The sequence below is a fragment of the Haliotis rufescens genome, unplaced genomic scaffold (genome assembly GCF_023055435.1).
Source record: "Haliotis rufescens isolate VD_foot unplaced genomic scaffold, xgHalRufe1.0.p SCAF_12, whole genome shotgun sequence".
Classification (NCBI taxonomy): domain Eukaryota; kingdom Metazoa; phylum Mollusca; class Gastropoda; order Lepetellida; family Haliotidae; genus Haliotis; species Haliotis rufescens.
This window is the reverse complement of record NW_025963802.1, coordinates 25,415,873-25,440,337: the sequence shown is the minus strand read 5'-3', so window position 1 is coordinate 25,440,337 and position 24,465 is coordinate 25,415,873. Positions and strand designations below refer to the sequence as shown.

Below are 24,465 nucleotides of genomic sequence, written 5' to 3'. Positions count from 1 at the left end.
CCCAGTGATATTATAGTATAATCTAACTTAAAATAACAAAACAAAAGTCCTTGCTTTGTACATTTACTTCTAAACTGTTTGAACACAACAAAACTATGCATTCCTCCTGCCATAATACTGGACGCTGTGAGGTAACTGAAACATTGTTTGAAGAGGCGTAAAACCCAAACTTACTTATGTTGTGGGGGTACTAAATTGTCAAAGCAACCCTTTCCCGATCAGTCAACTCTTGTTGAGGAGGCAACTTTTCTCATTTTTCCTGGTTTTGGTTTGTAGTCAGTATTTCTCCTCCTTTTTCCTGCCAACCAGTGTCGCACAGCACGTGAACAGTCATATGCATCAATCTGGGGACCAAGCATCTTGATTTTCAGCAAAATATCAAGCTTATCTGAGGATAGTGAAGACCTGTACTTTGACTTGAGGCGGTTCTGGAGCTGAACGAACGCTCACATTCAACGCTTGTAATTGTCATACATAGCCCAATATTGGCAAGAATGGCACAGTTTGGCAATATAGACTGATGAAGAAGAATAATTCTCTTACACGGTTGATGGAATTGGAAATGCTTATATGAACCCATAATCATCGCTTTGAGGCATTGCCACTCATCAACCAACTGCTCTCTGTTCAGGAGAGGCGCAACAATCCTTACATCCTCCTTGAAACCATGTCCCCTTCCACCACATACACTTTCTTCTCACTCTTGGCCAAATGAGCAAGGGCATCATCAGATTCAGCATTAGGTGTTGCTTTTACCGTGAATGGCTCCAAAATCACTGAAAATTTCACGGTTGTCTTTCCTGAATTTAACTTTGATATTCTCTCCTCAATCTCCCAAACTCTTCATCCATTGTGCATCGATAAGACAGTTTCTCTTCACAATAGTGGACACTGACTCCATCATGCTCTTCTTGTGAAAATACTCAAGTTATTAAAAATTATCACCAGGGGGTATTGAGGGAACAGCTGGCCATTAATTGGAAGCCAGTAAATGATACTTTTTAATAATATTTCGGGCACCAAAAAGTCTAGAACTTTCCTGATACTCTTTTGTATGCACGATTGACCAGATGGCTAATGTTCGTTTTGAGACAAAAAGACAAAGAGAACAAAGAATTAGGATGATAGTATTTTATTAATTGTCAGAGAGTGGAGCGCCAGTTTTGAGTCCCGCAACTGACCTGAGAGGTTCTTTCTGTAGGGTCCTCTATTCTTGGATTGGAAGTGATAAGTTCAGATTCAAAATGTAATACTACTGTGCTCTTTACACAGATATGTGTTGTGTTATTGTGGAGATACTAGTCAGGCAACAAGAACATATCTGAGGACCTCTTGTGTTAAATATTTATTCTAGAATAAATGGAATTGAACTACAAACCTGAGTATCATTTGAGTGAGTATCATTTGAGTGAGCTCCATCACCCCAGGGACTAGAGAGTGGTAAAAGCAAATTACTTAGGTAGAAGGCTTTCACAAACCTGACATCTAATGTGAAAGCAGCACAATTACGACATGCTTGGTGGCCCTTAATTCAGCTTAGCAACATGACCAAAGTTCCAGTACTACAGACCCTCCTGAGCTCATTCAGGCTTGAGGATCAGAAGACCAAATTTTGAACTCCCGCTTGGGCTTTTAATGTGGTACTTTCAAGCCTCTCCACGCAACATCGTTTTATAACCTCATCAAGAAGACAATCTTCCTCTTGGCACCAGCCACAGCAGAAAGAGTAAGCAAGTTACATGCACTTGATATCTCCCCTGTACGCTTTGAGCATGGTACGCATAGAGCGGTTCACCTCAGGCTGTGTTGGGATTTTATAGCTAAGAATCAACTCCTGGGACATTACACCTATCTCCAGGATTGTGGATGCTGAAGAGGAGGAAGAACTCCTACTGTACCCTGTGCACGCACAATGAGTTTTCATCCGCCGTTCCAAGACTGAGTGGCACCTGGAAACGGTTGTTTATTCCTACAACTACGACCACGACTGAAGTCAGCCGTATCACCATATCTCTATTGTTACGCGCCATCATCCTTCAGGCATACAGGATTTTCAACCTTGATCCCCTGAGCACAAACAATGCTCACGAGATCAGGGCAGGGACCTCTACCATAGCCGTGCATAGCAACTGTTCTATGAGACCAATCATGAAAGGATGTCTTTGGAGGACGCACCATTGACCTTTGAGGACTACATGTGGAGGTATGCCATCCGCTGTACCGTCTGATACAGATGCATTAAGGAGTAATGCAGGATAAGTTAAAAGATTAAGTAAAATCTCAATATTGTGTACATTTGTGCACTTGTATCCTGCATTACTATGTCTAAGTGCCCACATGTCGCAGACCTGTCACACCACTATATCTTCAGAGGAATTACGTGTGACAAGCAGTAATATGAAGATTCCGTGATGTCATCACTTCTGTTTGGTCATGTGGCTGCTGTGTAAGGGTCAGGCTTCAGACTAGATCGGAACAACTTTTTTCTTCAGCCTAGACTTTGCACAGCTTTGTTTCTGTCATAAGATAAGCAGTACATGCATTAATGAGTAATGCAGGAAAAGTATGCAAATGTAAGAAAAATTTAGATTTTGCTTTCATAATAGTTGTTATATTTTTTTCAAAGCAGTAGCGTTGCAATTGGCAATAAGCTGATGAATTAATTGCCAATAGTTTTGGTGATAGTTATGGGTTTTGTCAGCACTCTAGAAAGATTAGTTTAGATGCAAGTTTGACCCATACCATCATGATTATCATCAAAGATTTTGAAAATTTGTAAATGTCAATATGTATGTTCATGATTTGTTTGAATGAACAAATCTTCATATCCAGTGGACATGTTTCCACAATTGCAATCATACTAATTTTCAACTGTGTGATATATTTTCAAAAATGCTTTTTCTGGTAATCAAAAGAGTGGTCACAGATGAATAATAGTGTCTTTAAAATACATTTTTGCTCACCTTACTGAAAGTCATCGGTTTCAGCAGCATCCGTTTTGAAAAAATGTTTTCGGTTTTTTTCTGATTGGCTGTTTAGCAACCAACCAGAAAACAACTGAAATGATTTAATTTTCTACAATGTTGTAAATTGTTTTTTCCATGGTTTTGTGTGGTTTTACTTGAAAAAAACCCCAAGAACTCTAAAACAGCCCACGAAAAGACAACTGTTAAACAGTTCAGTTGATGTCATGTCACTGCATTGTTTTCTAATTGTAAGTAATTGTTTTGAAGTTGTCTTTCTCAGGTGGAAAGAAAAGTGAAAACAAACCTAATGGTGAAATTTCCAGCATTTTGTCTGCCCACCAAAAGAGATGTAAATTATCTTTTTCGCCTCAAGAAAGACAACTATGATACAATTGAAATTATTATGTTTTCAGCATTCTAATTGTCTTTTATGGTTTGAAAGGAAATCCTAGAATGTAATGCTTAGCTTAGGCTAAAAGGACAATTAGAAATCAAGGTCAATTTCACATTTATGTTTCGACAATAAGAAACATGTTAGAAAACAATTTTTGTTCTTTTACTCAGAATCCGCTGGATTTTTTCCCACCAATGATGAAACCTGAATTTAGAGAAAGATTTAAACCCAATTTCTTTTGTTTCAAAATGTAATTTAATTTTCTTTACATGTATAGTTGGTGGGGCCCAGCATATTCATGTTCTTTTTTTTTAAATGTCGTAGATTTGTATCTTGATTTTACCTTTGCACATCGACCACACTGAAAGTTGAAACTTATCAACTATTTTGTTTCAAAATGTAATGGAATGTGGTGCATGTAGTTAGTAGTGGGGCACAAGACATACTTTTTTATTTTGAATTTTGACATTTATTTAAACTTTGCCTATTGACCATGCATTGTAATATTTTCTCAAAATCTATACTTGGCTCTGCAAACTCTTGTTGAAACACTAGTTTCAAGGTTTGAATCTGATATGGACAGGTAGATCAATTTTTGTGTGTAATAATGTAATGAAACATTTGATATATACTGTATGTGTAGTTGGTAGTGGGACTCAACATATATGTTCAGTCTTTAGACCACTTGGCCTAAAAGGTTGTCATTTTTATCCATTAATGTTTTACATTTAAACTTGTTCTCAAGAATGGCTTGAAAGATTTTAGTGGCTGTCTTTGTTGAGAGTGTCAAATGGATGACATGATGTCTTGATAATGACCTTATACATGTTTTATGTTTTCATAGCAAGTTAAACATGTTGCGGGAGACAACTTCAACTTCACAAAAAAAGCCATCTTCCGTGACTTAGACAGTAAGTTTGGCATTTTTATGTGCATTTCTGAAAGCTATGAAATTAAATCGAGCTTAATTGTGTTTTAAGAGCACCTTCATATCATCAGACTGAACTTCCCTTTGTTAGCGCTTTATTACAAATACCAATTCTCTATTACTTCAGTGCTAGAAATTCTGTAATCATGTGTCATCACACCATAAAAATCTTTAGATTTTCAACAGAATCCCCATTTACAGTGGAGTAAGATTCAGATTTTGAAACCTTTGAAATTGTTGTCATGGTGTTTCTTAGAAATCAATCTTTGTGTATAATTCTAAGAAGATTACCTCTATTACAGCATAGGCAATATTCCTGCAATTTGGCTAACATCACACTAAAAAATCCTTAGATTTTCAACAGACATCCTCTCAAATGTCAGCCATCCCAAGCAGTTGTTAGGCAAATGGTACTTCATTTTAAAGCCTTTGCACATGGTGGGAAATGTCCCATCCAGTCGATGCAGATAGATTGGGGAGTTGGGAAAGATTACTTCCTGATGGAATAGTGAGTGAGTGAGTATGTTTTTACACCGCTTTTAGCAATATTCCAGCAACATCACGGCGGGGGACACCAGAAATGGGCTTCACACATTGTACCCATGTCGGGAATCGAACCCGGGTCTTCGGCATGACGAGCGAACGCTTTAACCACTGACGTGTGGTCTCAAGGCATGACGTGTGACGTGCATGACGTGTGGTCTCAAGACTTGATCAATGTACCAAGCTGCTGTGACACCATTGCCTCTCCCTGGACTGATGTTCTGGAAGACCACAGGGCCGACCCTCCGTGCAAGTCCAATTACACCCCACACCATGATGCTTGGACCACCCCACGAGTCTCTCTCAACAACATAAGCATCCGAATAACGTTCATCCCGGCGACGGTATGGGTCCTCGGTGTGGCCTGTGACAGTGGAGGTGTCTGCTCGTCAATTGTCGACGCACAGTGTCTGCACTAATGTGTCCCTGGTGTGTCCCGATGGTCTATCGAGCAGTTTCCGCAGCAGTAACAAAGCGATCTTGAAGATACTGTCTCACAATCTGACGATCCTGACGTTGGATGATGACCCTTGGTCATCCACTACGTGGTCGGTCATCTGTAGTGTTGATGGTCTGGTACCGTTGCTGGAACCTGTATATGGTCCTTACATGGACTTGAATTGCATTGGCTACTTGCCAGATGGTTTGTCCAGCTTGCAATCGTCCAAAGGCTTGGTTTTGCTGATTTCTTGTCAATCTTGGCATGTGGAAGCAATTCAATAATGAATGAATGCTATCCGATCTGGGTGGACTTTTATAGGGCAAGAAATGGGGTAACGCATGTGCATTTCAATATGCACGGAACTCACGTGCATCGGGTTACCATGGCCATTGCCATGATGCGTTTGGGCGATCAGTTTTATTGTCATCTGCTTTGTTTTTTTATCATGAAATTTCATTTTTCCGGACAAGGTAATGTTAAATTTTAGAAACTTTGACAAAAATTACCCAGATATTTAAACAACAACTTTTCATACAATGTTACTTCGGGTGAATTTTCTTTTGTGGTTCAGTATATTAGACATTCCAGAATGTTCTTTTGTCAATTTTTTATCAAGAACTTTATCAACATATTTTTCAAGCATAGTCTGAAATGGAAGTCGCCATTATTAATCTAGTGCCATAAAGCTTGAAAAAGCTGCTTTCTGATTGGCAAATGTCGCAAAAGGTTGTTCTAACATGACCTGTAATAGAATGTCCTCAGATCTTTATTTAGTGGTAGCGAAAACTAAGATCTGATTTTAATGAGATTGACAGTGAAGAGGATAGCCAGATTGCAGGAATATTGGCCATGATATAATAGAGGTAGGGTATTAAAATGAATTATAGGGTTCTTGGTATGTCTACTCATGTATGCTTACTGTACTTATGTATGCTTAGCTATACATTTTAATATGCTGTTCTGGGACATGAATGAATGAATGACTGAAGGTCAGCTATGTTACCACTATTAGATATGTTCCCACTTTATCAGCTATGTTACCACTCTATCAGCTATGTGACCACTCTATCAGCTATGTTACCACTCTATCAGCTATGTAACCACTATTAGATATGTTACCACTCTATCAGCTATGTGACCACTCTATCAGCTATGTTACCACTCTATCAGCTATGTAACCACTATTAGATATGTTACCGCTCTATCAGCTATGTGACCACTCTATCAGCTATGTAACAACTCTATTAAATTTGTTATCTGCATTGAAGCTATGAAACCGCCCAATTAGCTATGTAACCACACTTAACTATGTTACCACTCTATCAGCTATGTACCCCCTCTATCAGCTAAGTTGACACTCCATCAGCTATGTTACCACTCTATATCAGCTATGTACCCCCTCTATCAGCTAAGTTGCCACTCCATTAGCTATGTTACCACTCCATCAGCAAAATGAGTTGTTGTTGTTTGTTGTTTAACGCTGCACTCAGAAATATTCCAGCCATATGATGGTGGTCTGTAAATAATCGAGTCTGAACCAGACAATCCAGTGATTGACATCATGAGCATTGATCCACACATTTGACATCGATGACATGCATCAACCAAGTCAGCGAGCCTGACCACCCGATCCCGTTGGTCGCCTCTTACGACAAGCATAGTCACCTTTTTGTGGCAAGCATGGGTTGCTAAAGACCTATTATTCCCTGTTCTTCGCGGGTCATCAAAATGAGGGGGATACTATGTCATCAGCAAAATGAGGGGATACCATGTAAATTAGTAAGGCATGCAACAATTGTGTCTAAATGGAACCCTGCCCTTCATGCTTATTATGTGGATAGTCTTCAAGAAAGGTTTTGAGTTCATATTTGTGTTATGAAACCTTAACTTCAAACACCAAACTTGAAAAACAAGCATATTTGAACTGTTATCTTACAATTACATCTTAATATCAAGATTCCATGTTAATATTGTTATGTCTTCATCATTTAAGTATGAGATATTATTTTATATTTAAACCTTGTTTTCCATGATTTGATTTAGGAAATGTTTCCTTACTCTGTTTGCAATCATTCTGAGTATCATTTTATCTGATGAAGTAGAATATGGTGTAGAATTTATATTTTTATTATTTGACAGTTGTGTACTTTATTTACCATTTGTACCAGAATCTGATCATAAACAACTTAAGGTGAATCTGAATTTGTAAAATGATGACAAATCAGTTACTTTGAAGACAGTTCCTCTTTATCAAGTACGTCTTATAACCATCAGTATCTAGCAACATTGTCAGTAACAATAGAAATAGTTCTGATTGTTTATATGGATTTGACTGGAATCATAGATATCAGGGAAAAAGGATTAGTGGTCATTATTATCATACAACAAAATATGAGATCATTCAAAACAGGTATCACAAAATGTTCTGAGTACTTAAAAGATTAAAAACAACAACCTTTGTAGCCATTCATATTGTATTATCTTTAATACAAAACAACTGGTCGAGCACAACCACACCCCTACAATGTTATACCACTGAATCAAGAATAGCTTCCGGACCATTATTTCTTTCACTTTACATCATGATAAAGTTCAAATTGAACACTTTGCTACAGAGGTGCACATCATGTCACATCTAAAATAACTTGTTTTTCTTTATTCTTGTTTTCAATTAATACAGGTTTAGGACATCTTGTGGGTATACCAGTGCGAGAATCACTTGGTATCTCTGGAGGTGTCAATGCAGCTTTCAGTAGTGCCCTAGCTCTTCAAGGAGGTGAGTTCTTGAAAAGAAAATTATAAGACATTTCACTGTTTGGAATATGACAGTAGATGCTTGGTTCATAATGAAAGGGAAATTTTCTTATTTATGAAAAAGACAGCAGATGCTTTGCTGAGTAGATCTTATTCGAGTAAAAATGTTTAGTTGATTGATCCAAAGAGACCTTACCAAAGATAAGGCAAGAATAGCTGAGGTTGAATAAATTCAGTGGTCACAAACAGTGACACCCTATCATCTAGCAGCTCTGGTTCTAATCTTACTGCCCTTAGGTTTAAGTTTAGTTGATGGGACATATGTTCCCCGTTGTCTCCATAGGGGTTAAAAGCTTTGGTAGAGTGGCATGAAAGTCATGCCTGCCCTCCGTATTTGTCTAGCAGTTTCTAGTAAAGAGGGAATTTTAGGCCCATCCAACACATTCAGTGTCCCAGAATTTGCATAATCTGATGATTCTTCAAGCATTGTGCACTTTTTAAAACTCTTTTTGAACTTATCACAGCCCAACTTATGTGATGACTTAAGGATTTTGATTGGCGCAGTTGCTGATATGGTCGTTTGGTGAGGGTAGAGATGATGCCAGTCTTTGTTCTAAAGGGGTGGTTGGAGAATCAAAGAGCACAAAACTTCAACCATCAAATCAGACAGTAAATCAACATATCAGCAACTCTCCCAATCACAAATCAACTTAAACCTCATATATGGATCATGATATGGATTCAAATCTATAGATTAGTGTTATCTCTACCTATATGCCACTTCAAAGTGTCTCAGATCGTGGTATGTAAAGAGGTGGTGAAATTGGGTTTAACGTCGCGTCCAAGATTATTGCACTTATATAGCGACGTGCATGCACGTGTATGTGTGTGTGTGGCTTCTTGTACTAGTCCGGACTGATGCCGATTTATAGTGCTAGCTCACTGAGATACCATGCCGCAGTTTAACATGAATACCCCACTCAGACACAGTATACTGACTCCGAGCCGACCAGTCCTTGTTTTAGCCCCTTAATGCCGAGCGCCAGACAGGGTAACAACAAGTACAATCTTTTAACGTCTTTTTGTATGACGCGGCCCGGGATCGAACCCTGGACCTTCCGCTCTCCGGGCGGACGCTCCGGTATGTAAAGAAAACAAGGTGCTCAAAGTGAAGCCCTGTTACCTCTCCATTCTCAACATAATCTCTATCAAAAGTGTTTGGCTTGTGTTGGGTCCGACTTGGCCCGGGCTGTCAAAGTCAACTTTAAACACACAGATGTATCATCAAATGGATTTACATGTATAGGCTAGTATAATATCTACCTGTATATCACTTTATAATGTCACAGTATATCGAATTTAGAGAAAACTGGTCCATTAAAGTCATACACTTGTATATTTTCTTACGAAAGCAATCTCTATCAGAAGTGTTTGGTCCGACTTGGCCTGGGCTGTCAAAATCAACTTAAACCTCACAGATGTAACATCTTAACTAGTATAATATATACCTATCTACCACTTTATAGTGTCTCAGATGTATTCGGAGTAAATCGCATGAAAACCAGAAAGTGGAGCTGTGTGTGGCTAATCTAGGTAACATGTAAAAGAGGAATCGTAGTAGGAATTGAAACGTATCAAATACTTCTAGCTATCGTGATACAAATTTCCATCTGTCCGCATAGCATTTACATTTAAATAGGATAGTACAATATCTAAGTAAATACCACATTATATTGTCACTGTTCATCGTATTTAAAGCAGACACGTTGGTTAAAGTAGACCTCTCTCCACATACTCTCAACAGTCTCACATGTGTTCGGTCCGACTTGGCCCGGGGTGTCAAAATCAACTTTAAACAAACAGATGTATCATCAAATGTATTCACATCTATATGTAGCCGGGGTAGTGGTAATGATCCGGCTCGGGCCGTTGGGAAACACAGACACAGGCAGATGATGATAATGGGTTTATTACAAGGGGGTGGCTGCTGTTGAACTATCTGAAGAAAAGAAAATGTCCTTCCTCCTCAACAGCAGCACATGAAGTCATATATTTGCAAGTTCACAGGTATTATTTATCTTAAATATATAAGTACAAAAGCCATTGATAAACTATAATAAAACTAACTTTAATGTTAAATTACTGTTATAAGTTCACTATAGGAAACTTGAAAAGGACATGGGCCAAAATGGACCATGTGGTTTATTATTTTACAAGCAAGTTTTATAATATCAATATTCCATTTACTAATTTAATATTACTTTATATGATATTATATATATTATTCAATTTAATTCAGCACCCTAATATAGATATTAATTTCTGACAGAAGCAGATGAAAACAGATTGAAATGTGGCCATTCCATACCTGAAGAAAAGAAAATATCCTTCCTCCTCAACAGCAGCACATGAAGTGAGGAGGAAGTCAGGTATGGAAGGAAGCTACCTGTAGAGGACCAGGGTGGCCAATTAGAAGACAGATTGCATTAAGCATCAAAGGAAGTGCTTAATGCAAGATATAAATAGACTGAGGGAAACCCTACAGGTGTGAAAAATGTCTAAAGATAGACAGAAGGTTGAAGGGGAAGATCTGGTGAGAGATTCCCAGAGACTGAAAATAAGGGTGTTGAGTTGTTTAAGGAGTTATATACTGATATTCAACTGTAGACAAGACAAACATTGAACATATAGATGATTATGATGATGATGTATGAATAATAATATAACTATAGGAAGAATATGATAAGGTACCCTGCTACATATAGATTAGTATTATATCTACCTATATACCACTTCATAGTGTCTCAGATCGCAGTATTTAAAGAACACAAGGTGCTCATAGTGAAGGAAGCCCTTTTCCCTCTACATTCTTAACATAGTCTCAATCAGAAGTGTTTGGTCCGACTTGGCCCGGGCTGTCAAAATCAACTTAAACCTCACAGATGTATCTTCAAACGTGTTTACATCTATAGACTAGTATTAAATCTACCTATATACCACTTGTCACAGTACATCACATTTAAAGAAAACTGGTCTGTTAAAGTCAAGCACTTTCATTCTTTATATTTTCTTAAGAAAATCTCTGTCAGAAGTGTTGGGTCCGACTTGGCCCGGGCTGTCAGTAAGAGCACGGATCAGGTCTGATGCCAGCTGTTTTTGACCTGCTGGTCATGGATGTAGCCCATCATGCGAGATAAAGTCCTTTCTCACTGTGCCGGTTGACATGAATTCAGGGTGTCCTACATACGTTTGTCGATCCGCTTCAGAAAGGTGTTCTTGACCTTCGTTTAGGGCGTAGGCCTTCTTGTTCAGGGCATCATGTTTTGAAATGCCCTGGCCATTGCGCCACCGGTTTCGATCTCTCAGGGTGACTCTGTACAAACATAAATATCTTAGACATTATTTACACCCAAAACAGTACTCTTCCGGTCAAGTCAAAGAAATCGTATGAACCTATTATAATATATTGTCATCTGACAATGTTATGGACTATGCGTGACGATCCATTGCGAAGTCACCTTAAGAGCCAGTAATTTACATGCAAATATTGGATTGTGTATGACAGGAGATATCACATACTGGGATTTCGTTCCCTTAAAAGCCGAGCAGTTTGGTGAAGTCGTCCAAGACTTGTCTCGGCGTCTTGGGTATGTAAGCCAGGTCATTGATCTCAACATAGACAATGACGAACTGAAAACAATGTTAAAATAACGGTCACTTGAGATGTATCTTTTACTGAAACCCAAACGTAAGGTATGTTTTTGGAAATATGTTTTATCAGACAGTGTCAGTATCTACCATCAAAACCAGTTTCTATTATCATTGTGGTGAGTTTATTATGACTGATTATTCATTACTACGTGCTTGGAACAGTCCTCATTTGCAAAATGTTACTTCCTTTAACTGATATGATATGAAGATGTCTCCTACCTTAAACCTCTCAATGTCCCGGAGGAGATCAGGAACGTCAGCCACCTTGGCTCCTGACAGAGATCTCATCACTATGCCTTCTTTCCCCGTGTACCGTCCAAGATATTTAGGTGCGGTCGGGTAGCCTAGTGGTTAAAGCGTTCCCTTGTCACGCCGAAGACCTGGTTTTGATTCCCGACATGGGTACAATGTGTGAAGCCCATTTCTGGTGTCCCCCGCCGTGATATTGCTGGAATATTGCTAAAAGCGGCATACATCCATACTTACTCACTCCCTCACTCACTCCAAGATATTTGACCAAAGAGTCGCCAACAAGTACTGCAGTCATTGTCAGATTGTGATATTTGGAATAGGATGTCAGTGCGCTACCTCGTCACTTTTATAGGTTAGGTGGAGAAGGACACTTGGAGAAGGTTGGTGAGACACTTTGGATTTCAGGATACACTTCTCCCTCAACCCTGCTTAAAGCTTCTATTATCTATGTGTGTGTTTAGGAAAACAGGATTATCTGAGACAGATGAATCTGCCATACCGCGAGAATACGCTACTTCAACCCTCCTCGAGGGTACAGCCACTAACAATCTAAGTTATTTATTAGCACTACCAATATATAAAAAACATATTATGTTCATCAAAATTTATGTACCATATTTTCTTGAGTATAGTGCACACTTTTTTTCCAAAAAACACAGCTGTGTAGAAGGGGGTGCGCATTTTACACAAAATAATGAGTTTTGATGTTTTCTTCCCCCATTGGAAAGACATTACCGTGAGCACGTAACATCGAAAATACCATGTCAACAAATCCATACTGAAGTATGCAAATTAATCATGTAATTACACTGTCTGGCTATAAAAAAGTGTTCTTTGTATATCTGGACTTATGTTTGTAACTTATTTCATTAATTTTATTCAAAATTCCTTTCAATATTTTAGTTAATTTCGGCGAAATCATTTGTGAAGCGATTGGAAGATCACACAACTTACCATTATTAACAGCAACCACGGTCAGATTACCGCTATTGACGCCTTGAAACGAACTTTAGGTGACAGAGAATGGATACATAAATCATAAATGCCATACTTTGACTCGATAAAAGTCATATTTCTTATAGTTTGATGATTCTATGTCAACACGTAGTTCTCGAGATCACGTGCATGGGTGCCTTGATGGTGACTGGTCAGACTGGTTCCATGTGAAAAATAATAACCAGCAAAAGCGATCAGCTGCTTCGCTTAGGGTTATTATTTTTTTTAAATATGTTTAGTAAAAGCTGCAACTAAATTAACAAGATAGTGGAATATATAATTCCTGATAAAAAAGATAGTTTCATATACAATTTTTGCCGATCCTGCATTAAAATCCTGTAAAGTTATATCATTGGGTGTGTCTTGACTGAATCACCGGTAGATTCCAAGAAAACATGTGTACAGCTGATTGCTGTTTCCGGCTTAGTTTACGAGAAAATACACAAGGTAATCTTAATCCATGGAAAACAATGCCTAGCAGAACAAAAAATACAATTTAAACGGTAAATCAACATGTCTGGTGATTTTTTATCGCAAATTTCGAATTTGTACTGACCAAGTTTCTCATCACCTGTTCGTTTACCGGACTTCACTGAAGGGGTACGATGTAATTTTTTTCTGCGCTTGATAAGCGAATTTTTTTTCTTCTCCAAAATACTGAATCCGCTAGAGCGGGGTGCGCATTATACATGGGTCTGCACTATACTCAAGAAAATACGGTATTAATTAAATTTCCTTTAAAAAGCACAATAAGTAGTATAGGTAATGGTGATTCTGGCTCACTTCCACTGGAGTCAGATTTACAGTCCGTTTGACTCCAAATGAGAACGATGAATTGCAAAATAACGCGAAATCCAGAAAAGTGTATGAAACATCAATACGGTACTTGACTATGAATACCCTGTACCCAACAAAATCTGAATTTTGTTTATTTTAAGACCATGACGGATGAAACTATCATCTAATTTTGTATAGAAATGTGTACATGACACGTAGGGGGGACAAACCGTGGAAGGAACAGCGCAAGCACGGTCTGCACGTGCTACACAGTGACCGTGTTCATTCAATGACAAGATGCGCTACTCAGCAGATGTTAAACAGTTGATGTTGAATGTGTATGATTTCTTTAGAAGTGAAGAAGAAAGAGCAAAGCCTTTTTATGCAATTAATAAATTCTTGAAACGAGCTTCAAAAGCTCTTGGTATGTCCCCTCAGAAACTGAAAAATGTTGTTAGTCGACGAGATACAAATAGTCAGGCCAAGGAGGTAAACATGTCAAAACCACGCAAGGTTTATAAATTAGACAGTTTTCAGAGGGATCAAGTCAGACGTGCAATTGTTAAACTGCACTCAGAAAATAAGTACCTGTCCCTGAGAATTTTGAAGAAACACCTTGAAACTGACCATGATTTACGTGTTACAAAGTACAAACTATGGCAGCTGTTGCATACATTTGGTTACAAATACAAAAAGATAACTGGAGAAAATAGGGCTGTGTTGTGTGAACCGTCTGACATTGTTCGTCTCCGAAATCATTACCTTCGTACCATCAAGCAGAAACGTGAAGAAGGATATGAGCCCGTCTTCTTAGATGAGACATGGGTAAATGCGTCACACACAGCCAGCAGTCAGTGGGTACCCAGTGGTGACTGTAAGGAGTCTGGTAGAAAGTTACCAATGGGAAAGGGTGAAAGACTCATAGTTCTCCATGCTGGTTCTGCTAGTCAGGGTTTTCTCCCATACTGTGACCTCGTCTTCAGAGCCAAGGCCAAAGACAACAGGGACTACCACACAGAAATGAACGGCAATGTATATCTGGAGTGTGTGAAAGGTAAATTAGTCCCTGATTTGCCTACCAAGTCTATCATTGTCATGGACAATGCACCGTATCATAATGTGCAGGATCCAGAAAGCAAGACTCCAACCTCTAATAACCGTAAAGGAGACATGGTTACTTGGCTGCAATGGAGGAACATTACCTTTCCTTCTCGAGCGATGAAACCACAGCTCTATGAAATCATCAAAACTATGAAACCTGACCCCGTGTATAAATTATCATGAGACGGCCCCTCTAACATCAAGGGTCAGGGTCACGCTGTCTTACGACTGCCACCTTATCACTGCGACCTGAATCCAATCGAGTTGGTATGGGGCATCGTCAAGGGTGACGTTGGACGATCGAACACGACGTTCAAATTACAAGACGTTGAACAACTCGTAAAGGAATCCCTTGGTCGGGTAACAGTAGAAACATGGAGGCGTTGTGTGGCCACAGTTGTTGACGAGATAGAGCCACGTTATTGGTCACGAGATGGACTACGGCCAGCAACAGTCCAACCTGTAATAGTGGCAGTCGGTTCAGGCACCAGCAGTTCCGACGACGAGATCTATGGCATGAGCAAGTCAGATTGCGACTGAAATTATCATGAGACGGCCCCTCTAACGCTCTGTCATTTCCCCTTCCACAGAACGTGCAGTGCATGCGTGCTTGTGCTGTGCCTTCCACAGTTTGTCCCCCCTACGTGTCATGTACACATTACTATACAAAATTACATGATAGTTTCTTAAAGAACTTCATCCGTCATGGGTCTTAAAATAAACAAAATTCAGATTTTGTTGGGTACAGGGTATTCATGGTCAAGTACCGTATTGATGTTTCATACACTTTTCTGGATTTCGAGTTATTTTGCAATTCATCGTTCTCATTTGGAGTCAAACGGACTGAATTTTTTATGTGTAAACGCTGATGCGATTCAACGATCCTCATGATTCTAAACTAAATTGTAATGAAAATATTCTCTATTATTTTTACTCATACGCATACCATTTTTTTTAACAAAGTGATATTCAACATTTTTACTAAGTTCTTCGTTCATTTTACTAGGAGACCAGACTATATACTCTTTTTCGAAATTGGAAAGAAACAATTGATGACAGTATTTGGTTGGTTTGACATCATTGATATAATATATACCCTGTGGTAATTCTCGCCATTTGATTGGCTCCATTATTATATACTTATGTAAGCATTCATTTAAATTATTGTAGTGTGATCCAACGTGATCAAGCAATCTATTTTTAATCTCCAACCAGTTCTTTGGTTTTGGCTTGGAATAATTGGCGTGCTTGTTGTCTCCCCTAAGCTATGAACTTTTTTTTCTCGTCTTCGCTAATACCACTGGTCTTATGATAATTTGATCGAATCTCCTTCTTCATTGCGTTGCATTTGGTGAGTTCTGACAACACTAAACGAAACTCATCCTCTGATATCTTACAATCAGCCATTGCTGTTGAAATATGATCCTTAATGGTGTTCAACTTTGCTTGGGCAAGTATCCGAATATTATCATGTTTTAATGCTTTCTTTTGCAACCTACGAGAAATAAATTTTATCGCTATTCCTGCCAGTCCTGAGACTCCGGTGCCATGCCAAGTACGATAGGCGTGGCGATTATAGTTGATAATAAACCAACACCGGCTAAACCGAGTCCCATGCTAGCCGTTACAAGCGCTGTGTCAACTCGGGCAAGAGCATTCACGGCTCTGCGTTACTTTTTATACAATCCCAAGTCTCAACTCCCTATCCTTCTCTATTTGATGTTTTATGTCGCTTATTTGATGTAATCAAAATCCATCAACAGTATCCATCTTTTCAGATGCTTCATCGAGCGCCGGATATAAACCCATAATGTATATCATTATATCATATAATAGTCTTTAATTGGTCTTGCTTCAATGTTTTGAGAGTATACTTCATCCTTATTAAATGTATATTATACGGCATATATATCCTAGTAAGAGAAATGCTATCACTTTTATTAATTTGGACCCCCTCAAGGGTTGCAACGGGTGATACTCACATATAAATAATACTGCAACGTTGACGCTTGTGTTTTTTAAGCCATTTAATTGATAGACCTGATAATATTTCTAAGGCATCTACCGGTGCATCTCCAAACAAGACTTCTATTATGGAGTTACTACGGTTCTGTTCGGATGAACAAAACCTTCCAAATGGCGTGCTGGTTTTCTTGGGGGAATTAGTCAGCAAAGAGCCGGAGTCACAGGAGACTAGTTACAATTTTATTTACAAGAACAATTAACAATGAACAATTTACAATATCTAAGAATATAGCTGGGGGTGCAACAGAGAGTCGGTACAACCCTCTGGGCTGTGGGAGAGAGATCTGCTTGGTTAGAGCAACAAACGCCTTCTGCCTAACATTTTGCTTCAGTATGTATTTAACAAAAATTAGAACAATAAAAAGGAATATGATTGGTTGATACACGATGGGTTGTGCCCTATTCTAAATGAATGGCTAGACAGAGGTGAATACTTAATCCTGTTAATCCTGTTGGCACTAATCTTGTTGACATATTTACTGGGTGCTTGGAAAGAGATTATGGTACCATTATAGACGAGCTTGTATGGGGGCTAATTTAATGAGTCTAAATTGAAGTAATTGCTGAATGTTATTCTAATATAGGTGATGACAGATTTACTTAAATAAAATAGTTAAAGGCAATCTATAAGACTATGTAGACATATCTTTTGTCTGGGAGATGGGATCTTGATACCTTAGGCTAGCATTTATCTAAAAGCTTCAAATCTATTAAACTATGTAGACATAACTCTTGTCTTATTGAATAGTATGTCTAGGAGATTACCTTAGGCTAGCATCTATCTAAAAAGCTATAACTGAAACTACTGATATTTTATATATGCATTTTACCTGATGATAAGTATTATTTGCTGAACTATAATTATATGAAATGATGTATAAATATTACACCATGATAACTCATAAAAGCACTTGATGTGGATCTAATTATTATAGGAAAACTTAGTATAAATGTTATATCATGATAACTTCCCCTCCGTCTGAAAAAGGTTGGACCCCAAACATGTAAAATAAGATAATTATGGCTTAGATGGACAATGTATTAAGTTAAACTGGTAGTATAGTAAATAACAATTATTATAGAGTCTCTTTGGTATAAGGAAAACATAATGTAAAAGTTCTTTCTGCTGTCATCAGGGAATCTGGATGTGGAGCTGGCTTGTCTTGGCACTCTGTACTGGTGGTTTATGGGTGATGTAGGAGGCCTTGAGTTACACATCCTGGTTTGAGGTTTAGGATAGTTGGCTGTGTCCATTATCCGTTATAGAGGTTTTACATAGAATACAAAGAAAAGAGAGTTAGCATGTTCAAATAATATGTCATATATAAAAATTACCCATACTTATGTAATAAGTAGAAAATAAAACAAACATGATTATTATGATGTAAAAGATCAGTACATAATTATTACTAAATGGTGTCATGACCAGGAAGAATGTATTGGCGGCAAACTACACTAAGTATATCATGGATTAATAATATCCTTCTATTTTTGGACACAATCATGAGATACATTATATATATATATATGTGCATATAACAAGTGCATTGATTAATTACACTAATAAGGTATGCAATTAGTAAAGTGTTAGAACTTTTGTATATCCTTTTTAGAATTACTTTTTGGTTTGCCTTTTCTTTATTTTGGTTCATCTCAGTTGCTAGGTTTGCTTTATTTCAATTGGGTTTGTTTCGCTTCGATTTTCGTTATTTCATTTTGGTTCGATTCGCAGTATGGGTTGCTTTGGTTTGGTTCATTTCTTTTCGATTCGCGATACGGTTCGGTTTCGTTTCGCAGTATGGTTTGGTTTGGTTCATTTCATTTCGATTTGCGATACGGTTCGGTTCAATTTGGTTCATTTCGCTTCGGTACTGTTTGATTCGCTTTGGTTTGCCTCATTTCGATTCCCGATATGGTTTGCTTTGGTTTGGTTTGTTTCACTTCGCTTTTGAGATTGGAGGATCAGGTCAATGCTCAAAATTTGTTGTGATACAAATAACTCAGATGATCAGGCTGATGCCATTTGTTCCCAACTGGCAAAACTGGTGACCCATAGTGAAAAGACTGGACACAAGTAAACATAACAAGATACAGCGACAGCTAATAGCTGTTTAGTGATTTGCACCGTTTATTTAGGAGATTTTGTATTTTGCACAAGAATATTTTCATTTGGCATCTACAGGTATATATGGGGAGTTGATCCTGGTATGGTTGATTTCGACGACAGTCTGGGGTTGTAACACGGTAGTAAAAGGTGTTGATGTTTCCCAAGTCTTTATGTAGAAAAATAACCCTTCTGGATTTATAAATTGGTAGTTCATATGGATCATATGGAGGATTATCTTCTCCACAGGACCACTCAAAGAGATCCTTCCAGCTATCATCAAAGTAGCGCTGTATGAGGTTGGGAGGAACACTTTCAAAATAGCGTGTGTGGTAATCATGATCATCTTTGTTGTTGGTATGTGAGATCTTGACATAGCAGTCTCCTTGAATAATTTCAATGCCCATAACTCTCTTTATTAAATGACGCTCTACTTTTCGTAGGTGTTTTGGAATAAACGGATATGGTTTGACATCTAATTCTATGCATGGTTTGGTGTTGTGTTGCTTGACATACCCTGACATTATATTCCCTGACAGAACATTTACTGATGTATAGTCTTTTGCTGATTTCTTTTGGTCAAAAAACTTATGATGCTTTAGTGGAGGCTTACGTCGTTTACCTAGCTGACATGCTTCTTTTGAGATGAAATTCTCTCCGAATGGAGTCTGGAATGCTGCTGTCATACTCCCATGTGCTTCCACTTTCTGGATCCTTCCATTTCACTCTGTAGTAGATTTTGCCATTTGCTCTCTTAGAACTTACAATTGAGTGGATGTCCTCTGGATTGAAAATAGGAGGGATATCCTTGGTTTGATTACCTGATGTTGGACTCTGACTTGGAGGTTGTACCTGGCTGTTGTCAAGTTGTTTTCTGGATTTTGGCTGGTGATACTTACTATTCACTCCTCTTTTCCCTTTGTTTACTTTTTCATTTACCTTGGTTGGAGCATGATTTTCCTTCGTAATTGTTGTACTGGGACTTGCAGGGTTTTCTGTTGTACTTGGAGCAGGGTTTTTCTTCTTTGTTGGGGTCTTTTGCTTCGAATTCTTGTTGCTGGAAGTGCCTGCCTTAGTTTTGGAATTGACCTTGTTACCTTTCTGTTGTGGAGGTGATTGATCAGTGGCTTGGTAAGTTGAACTTGTTGATGGGGAATTGTTGCTGTCAACCTGAGTATCATTGATGGGTCCTCATTGTCATCCATGATTCCTGAATCTATGTTACTGGTGTCATTGAGGTATGGTTCTGGAGGATACTGTGGACGATCAGCAGGATCAAAATATGGCTTCAGACAGTTGTCATGGACCAGTGGTTTATGTATTTTGTCGTCAGAACTTCGGCGTAGTTTGAAGATATAATTTGGACCTGTATGGATGATATAATAGCTACCATACCACTTTTTGGTTAATTTGTTGGAAAGGCCATTTTCAACTTTTTGACAGTAAAGCAAAACACTTTGACCTGGGGCGAATTCTGGTACTTTAGCCTTTCGATTATATTGTTCAGAATACACCTCCTTAGCCCGCGCAGTGTTTTCAGCTGCAATTGTTCTAGTGACTTCCAGCTCCTCAAGCAAATTTGAAAGATAACTTTTGTTATTGTGGCCTAAATTTTCTTTGGGAATTAATGCTACATCTTGTGGAGCTTTTCTCGGCCAAAAAGCATAACATGTGGGGATTTTTGTGTTGAGGAATAAAACGGGGCCAATCATTTTGAGACTTGTTACAATAGGCTCTTAGTGATTGATTGATGTAAGAATTGAGCCTTTCTACACAGCTGTTTGTTTGAGGATGGTATGGGCTGGTATGGGTAAATTTAATTGCCAAAAGTTCACAAATTGCTTTGATAAGTTTGGACATGAAGTTCTGACCTCTGTCTGAAATTAAGGTCCTTGGAGCGCCATACCGACAAAATATTTCTCTGACAAGAACATCTGCTACTTCTTTGGCTTCTTGGGTCCGAAGTGGCAAGGCTTCACACCATCTAGATGATGCATCTGTGATGACCAAAATGTACTTGTATTTGTCTGGTGTTGTTGGCAGGGGACCGAGAATGTCAACGTGCCATCGGGTGAAGACCTCTTCTACAGGTAGTGGACGAAGTGGTGCCTTCTTGGCATGGTAGTGCCTCTTGGTCTGTTGACATACCTCACATGTCTGGACATAAGTAGCAATATCGCTGTACATTTTGGGCCAGTAGTACTTAGGTCTCATGGTGTTGTGCATCCTTTCTTTCCCATGGTGGCAACCGCCAAACTCATGGTAGGATTGCAGGACTTGATTCCTGAGGGTTCTTGAGACTGCCAGCTGTTTAATGAACTTGTCTGCATGGCCTTTCTGTCTTTGTGGAACGAATCGGTATAGGATGCCTTTATCAATTTCAAAAGTATTGGCTTCGATAAGAATCTTTTGACGAAATTTTTCATCTTGTGGAAAGACATCCTCCTCTTTGTAGTCAAAGATTTGGATGAAATCTGGACAAATCCTTTGTAGATGATGTAAATTTGGATGTTCTTTTATACTTACTTCAACCAATGTGTCTTGAGTAACATCAGCATTTGTAGCATGTAATGCTGCAACAACGTTAACTGGTACTGACTGATAATCCTCTTCATATTCAAAGGTGACTGACCAATGTGTTGTCTGTGTGTCTGATTCTAAGTTAATAACAATAGGTGTGCTAATATCCTCAGTCTGAGTTGTCTGTGTGATCTGTGTGGATGAATGAGTGTTTGGCAAGATTGTGGTACTGCTGGTTGTTTTGCTTTGCTGAGTTGAAGTTACTGAGAAGACTGTTTTCTCAGCATCTTCTTCTGTCTGATCATTACAGTTAATATTTTCCTCATATCCCTATGTGAGAGAGCATCGGCATTCCCATTGGCCTTGCCGCTGCGGTAAACAATGTCAAAAGTGTAAGTAGAAAGTTCCAAAGACCATTGCCCTAACCTACCTGTGGCATCCTTGATGGATTTCAGTCATTTCAATGCTATATGATCAGTGTAGACTGTGAATTTGGAATTTGCAAGGTATGGACGAAATGATCTAATTGCTTCAACTAGGGCTAAGCCTTTCTTTTCTGTAATGCTCCAGTTCTTTTCTCTGCCATGAAGAGCTCTACCACCAAAAGCTATTGGATGTTCATTATTTTTCTCATCTTTTTGACACAAAACCAAACCTATGCTCATATCACTGGCATCAGTTGAATCAGAAGAAATTCTTTGTCAAAATTTGGATAAGCCAGAATGCCATAAGCCATAGCATGTTTGAGTGTATTGAATGCCTGATCACACTCAAGGGACCATTGGAACTTTGGTTTCTTTCCTACTTCTGCCTCTGAATGCTTCTTTAGCAAAGCATTCAGTGGAAGCGCTATGTGAGCGTAATTTTTTACATACTTCCTGTAGAAGTTTGTGAGACCTAAGAAGGAGCGAATCTGCTTTTGTGATTTGGGCACTGGAAAGGTTCTAATTGCTTCAATCTTTTTGTCATCAACTTGAACACCTCCACATGATAAAACATGACCCAGAAAAGAAACTTTGTCCGTTGCAAAATTGCATTTGGATGGCTTTAGTGTTAACTTTGCCTTTTCAGATAGTAAAATACTTGCTCCAAATGTTGGAGATGCTCTTCAAAGTTTTTGCTGTAAATTATCAAATCATCAATATAAATCAGTGCAACCTTAAAAAGCAATTTTCTTAGCACTTTGCTCATGAGCTGTTGAAAACAAAGTGGAGAATTTGTCAAACCTTGGGGCAAACGTTTGAATTGATAAAGGCCTTGATGGGTGACGAAAGCAGTTTTATGCTTTGAATCTGCATGTAATGGCACTTGGAAGAAGCCATTAGCAAGGTCTAAAGTTGAGAAGATCTTAGCTTGTACATTGGCGATGTGATCAACAACATCATCAAAAACAGGAAGAGGCCAAGACATTGGTAAAGTGACAGAATTTAACTTTCTGTAGTCACAAACAAATCTATATGAGCCATCACGTTTCTTGACTAGGATAATGGGAGCTGAATACATAGAAGTTGACTCCTCAATCAAATCATACTTCAGAAAATCATCTACAAGTTCTTCAGTGACTTTTTGGAGATGAGGAGATTGGCGATATGGTCTACACTTAACGGGTGGGTGGTTGCCAGTGTCAATGATATGTTGGTGCCTGTCAGTCTTTCCTAAAACTGCAAGACTCGGTGAAAACATGTCTCTATTTTGTCCCAAAAATCTAAGTCTGTGTCGTTGGTCTGGAGTCAGTTGTGTATTGGTCAAATGAAATCCTAATTCTTGTGCAATGTTAACATGGTCCCATGTGTTATTGTCTCTCTTCTCATTGTCAGTGTTAACGGTACATATGAATGGTTGGTCTGAGTCTATTTCATAAACAGAGTCTTTGTCAATGTAACTTAATTTTCCTACAACTGTACCCTTGTCTAGAACCTTTTCTTCTTGGGAAGGATTCATAAGCCTAAAAGTAGCTGTTTTGATTTTTGCAGAATGAGTTCTACCACCTGCTACTTCAGAATGAGCAGTGAGGGAAGCAATGGGTTCAATGAGGATGAGGGAATCCTCTTTGGCCTCTGATAGTCTAACCTTGAAATGAATTTCACTCTGAGGGGGATGTAAATCTGATATATTGTTTTTGCTAATACACAAATCTCTTGCACTGAATTGGCTATGAAATTGATATATTGCCTATCAGAGGTGCTGTTGTTAAGTATCAAGGAATGACAGCTATAATCTAAGACTGCATCATTGTCATCAAGTAAGTTCTCACCTAGTAACACTGCCTTTGGAAGTGTAGGCAGAACATAGAATCTTTAAAAAAATTCCTGATCCTCAATGACAAAATCTAACACAACTGAACCTAACACTTTCTGCAATTCGCCACCAACACCTTTAACCTGTGGAAAGGGTGAGTTTCCAAGAGTAAGGTTTTCAAAAGCTGTGCTAAGAAAAGCAGACGAAATACAACAAATGGATGCCCCTGTATCTACTAAACAATTTGTTGTTTTTGTGCCAAATTTTGCCTGAATTACACTTTTGGCAAGGGGCGTAACTAAAGACACTGTTGGAATTTCACTTTCAAAGTTACTTTCCATACCAGACTCCATATTTGCCATGACACCTATTAGTATGTACCATACTAAATTAAAGAAAGACAAGAAATCAACAATGTAATGAAGTACTTACAATATTTGAAGACTTTTTCTTCCTTTGTTGGTGTCTTTGGAGGAGTTGGTTGTCTTGTCCAGTGTTGAGGTCAGAGGTGGATGCAGCTTGCTTGTTATTCGATCAGATGATCACGGTTGAACATGTCCTCAAATGGGTTCTTGTAGCTGGTTGTAGTTAGTTCCTGGGCTCCGTGGTTCCAAAATCGATGATTCTCCGCCAAATTATTACGATAATTTGATCGAATCTCCTTCTTCATTGCGTTGTATTTGGTGAGTTCTGACAACACTAAACGAAACTCAT

At 38.5% G+C, this 24,465-nt stretch overlaps 1 protein-coding gene across 8 annotated transcripts in view; it reads left to right on the top strand.

Annotated features, from left to right (window-relative positions):
- LOC124113358 (prominin-1-like) overlaps positions 1–24,465 on the top strand; it is a 589,013-nt gene that overhangs the window by 52,592 nt on the left and 511,956 nt on the right. For all 8 annotated transcript variants that reach the window (XM_046473653.2, XM_046473656.2, XM_048393445.1 and 5 more), the window contains 2 exons: positions 4,205–4,271; positions 7,954–8,049. In XM_046473653.2, the coding sequence (XP_046329609.2) occupies positions 4,205–4,271; positions 7,954–8,049 (163 nt within the window). The remainder of the gene's footprint in view (positions 1–4,204; positions 4,272–7,953; positions 8,050–24,465) is intronic.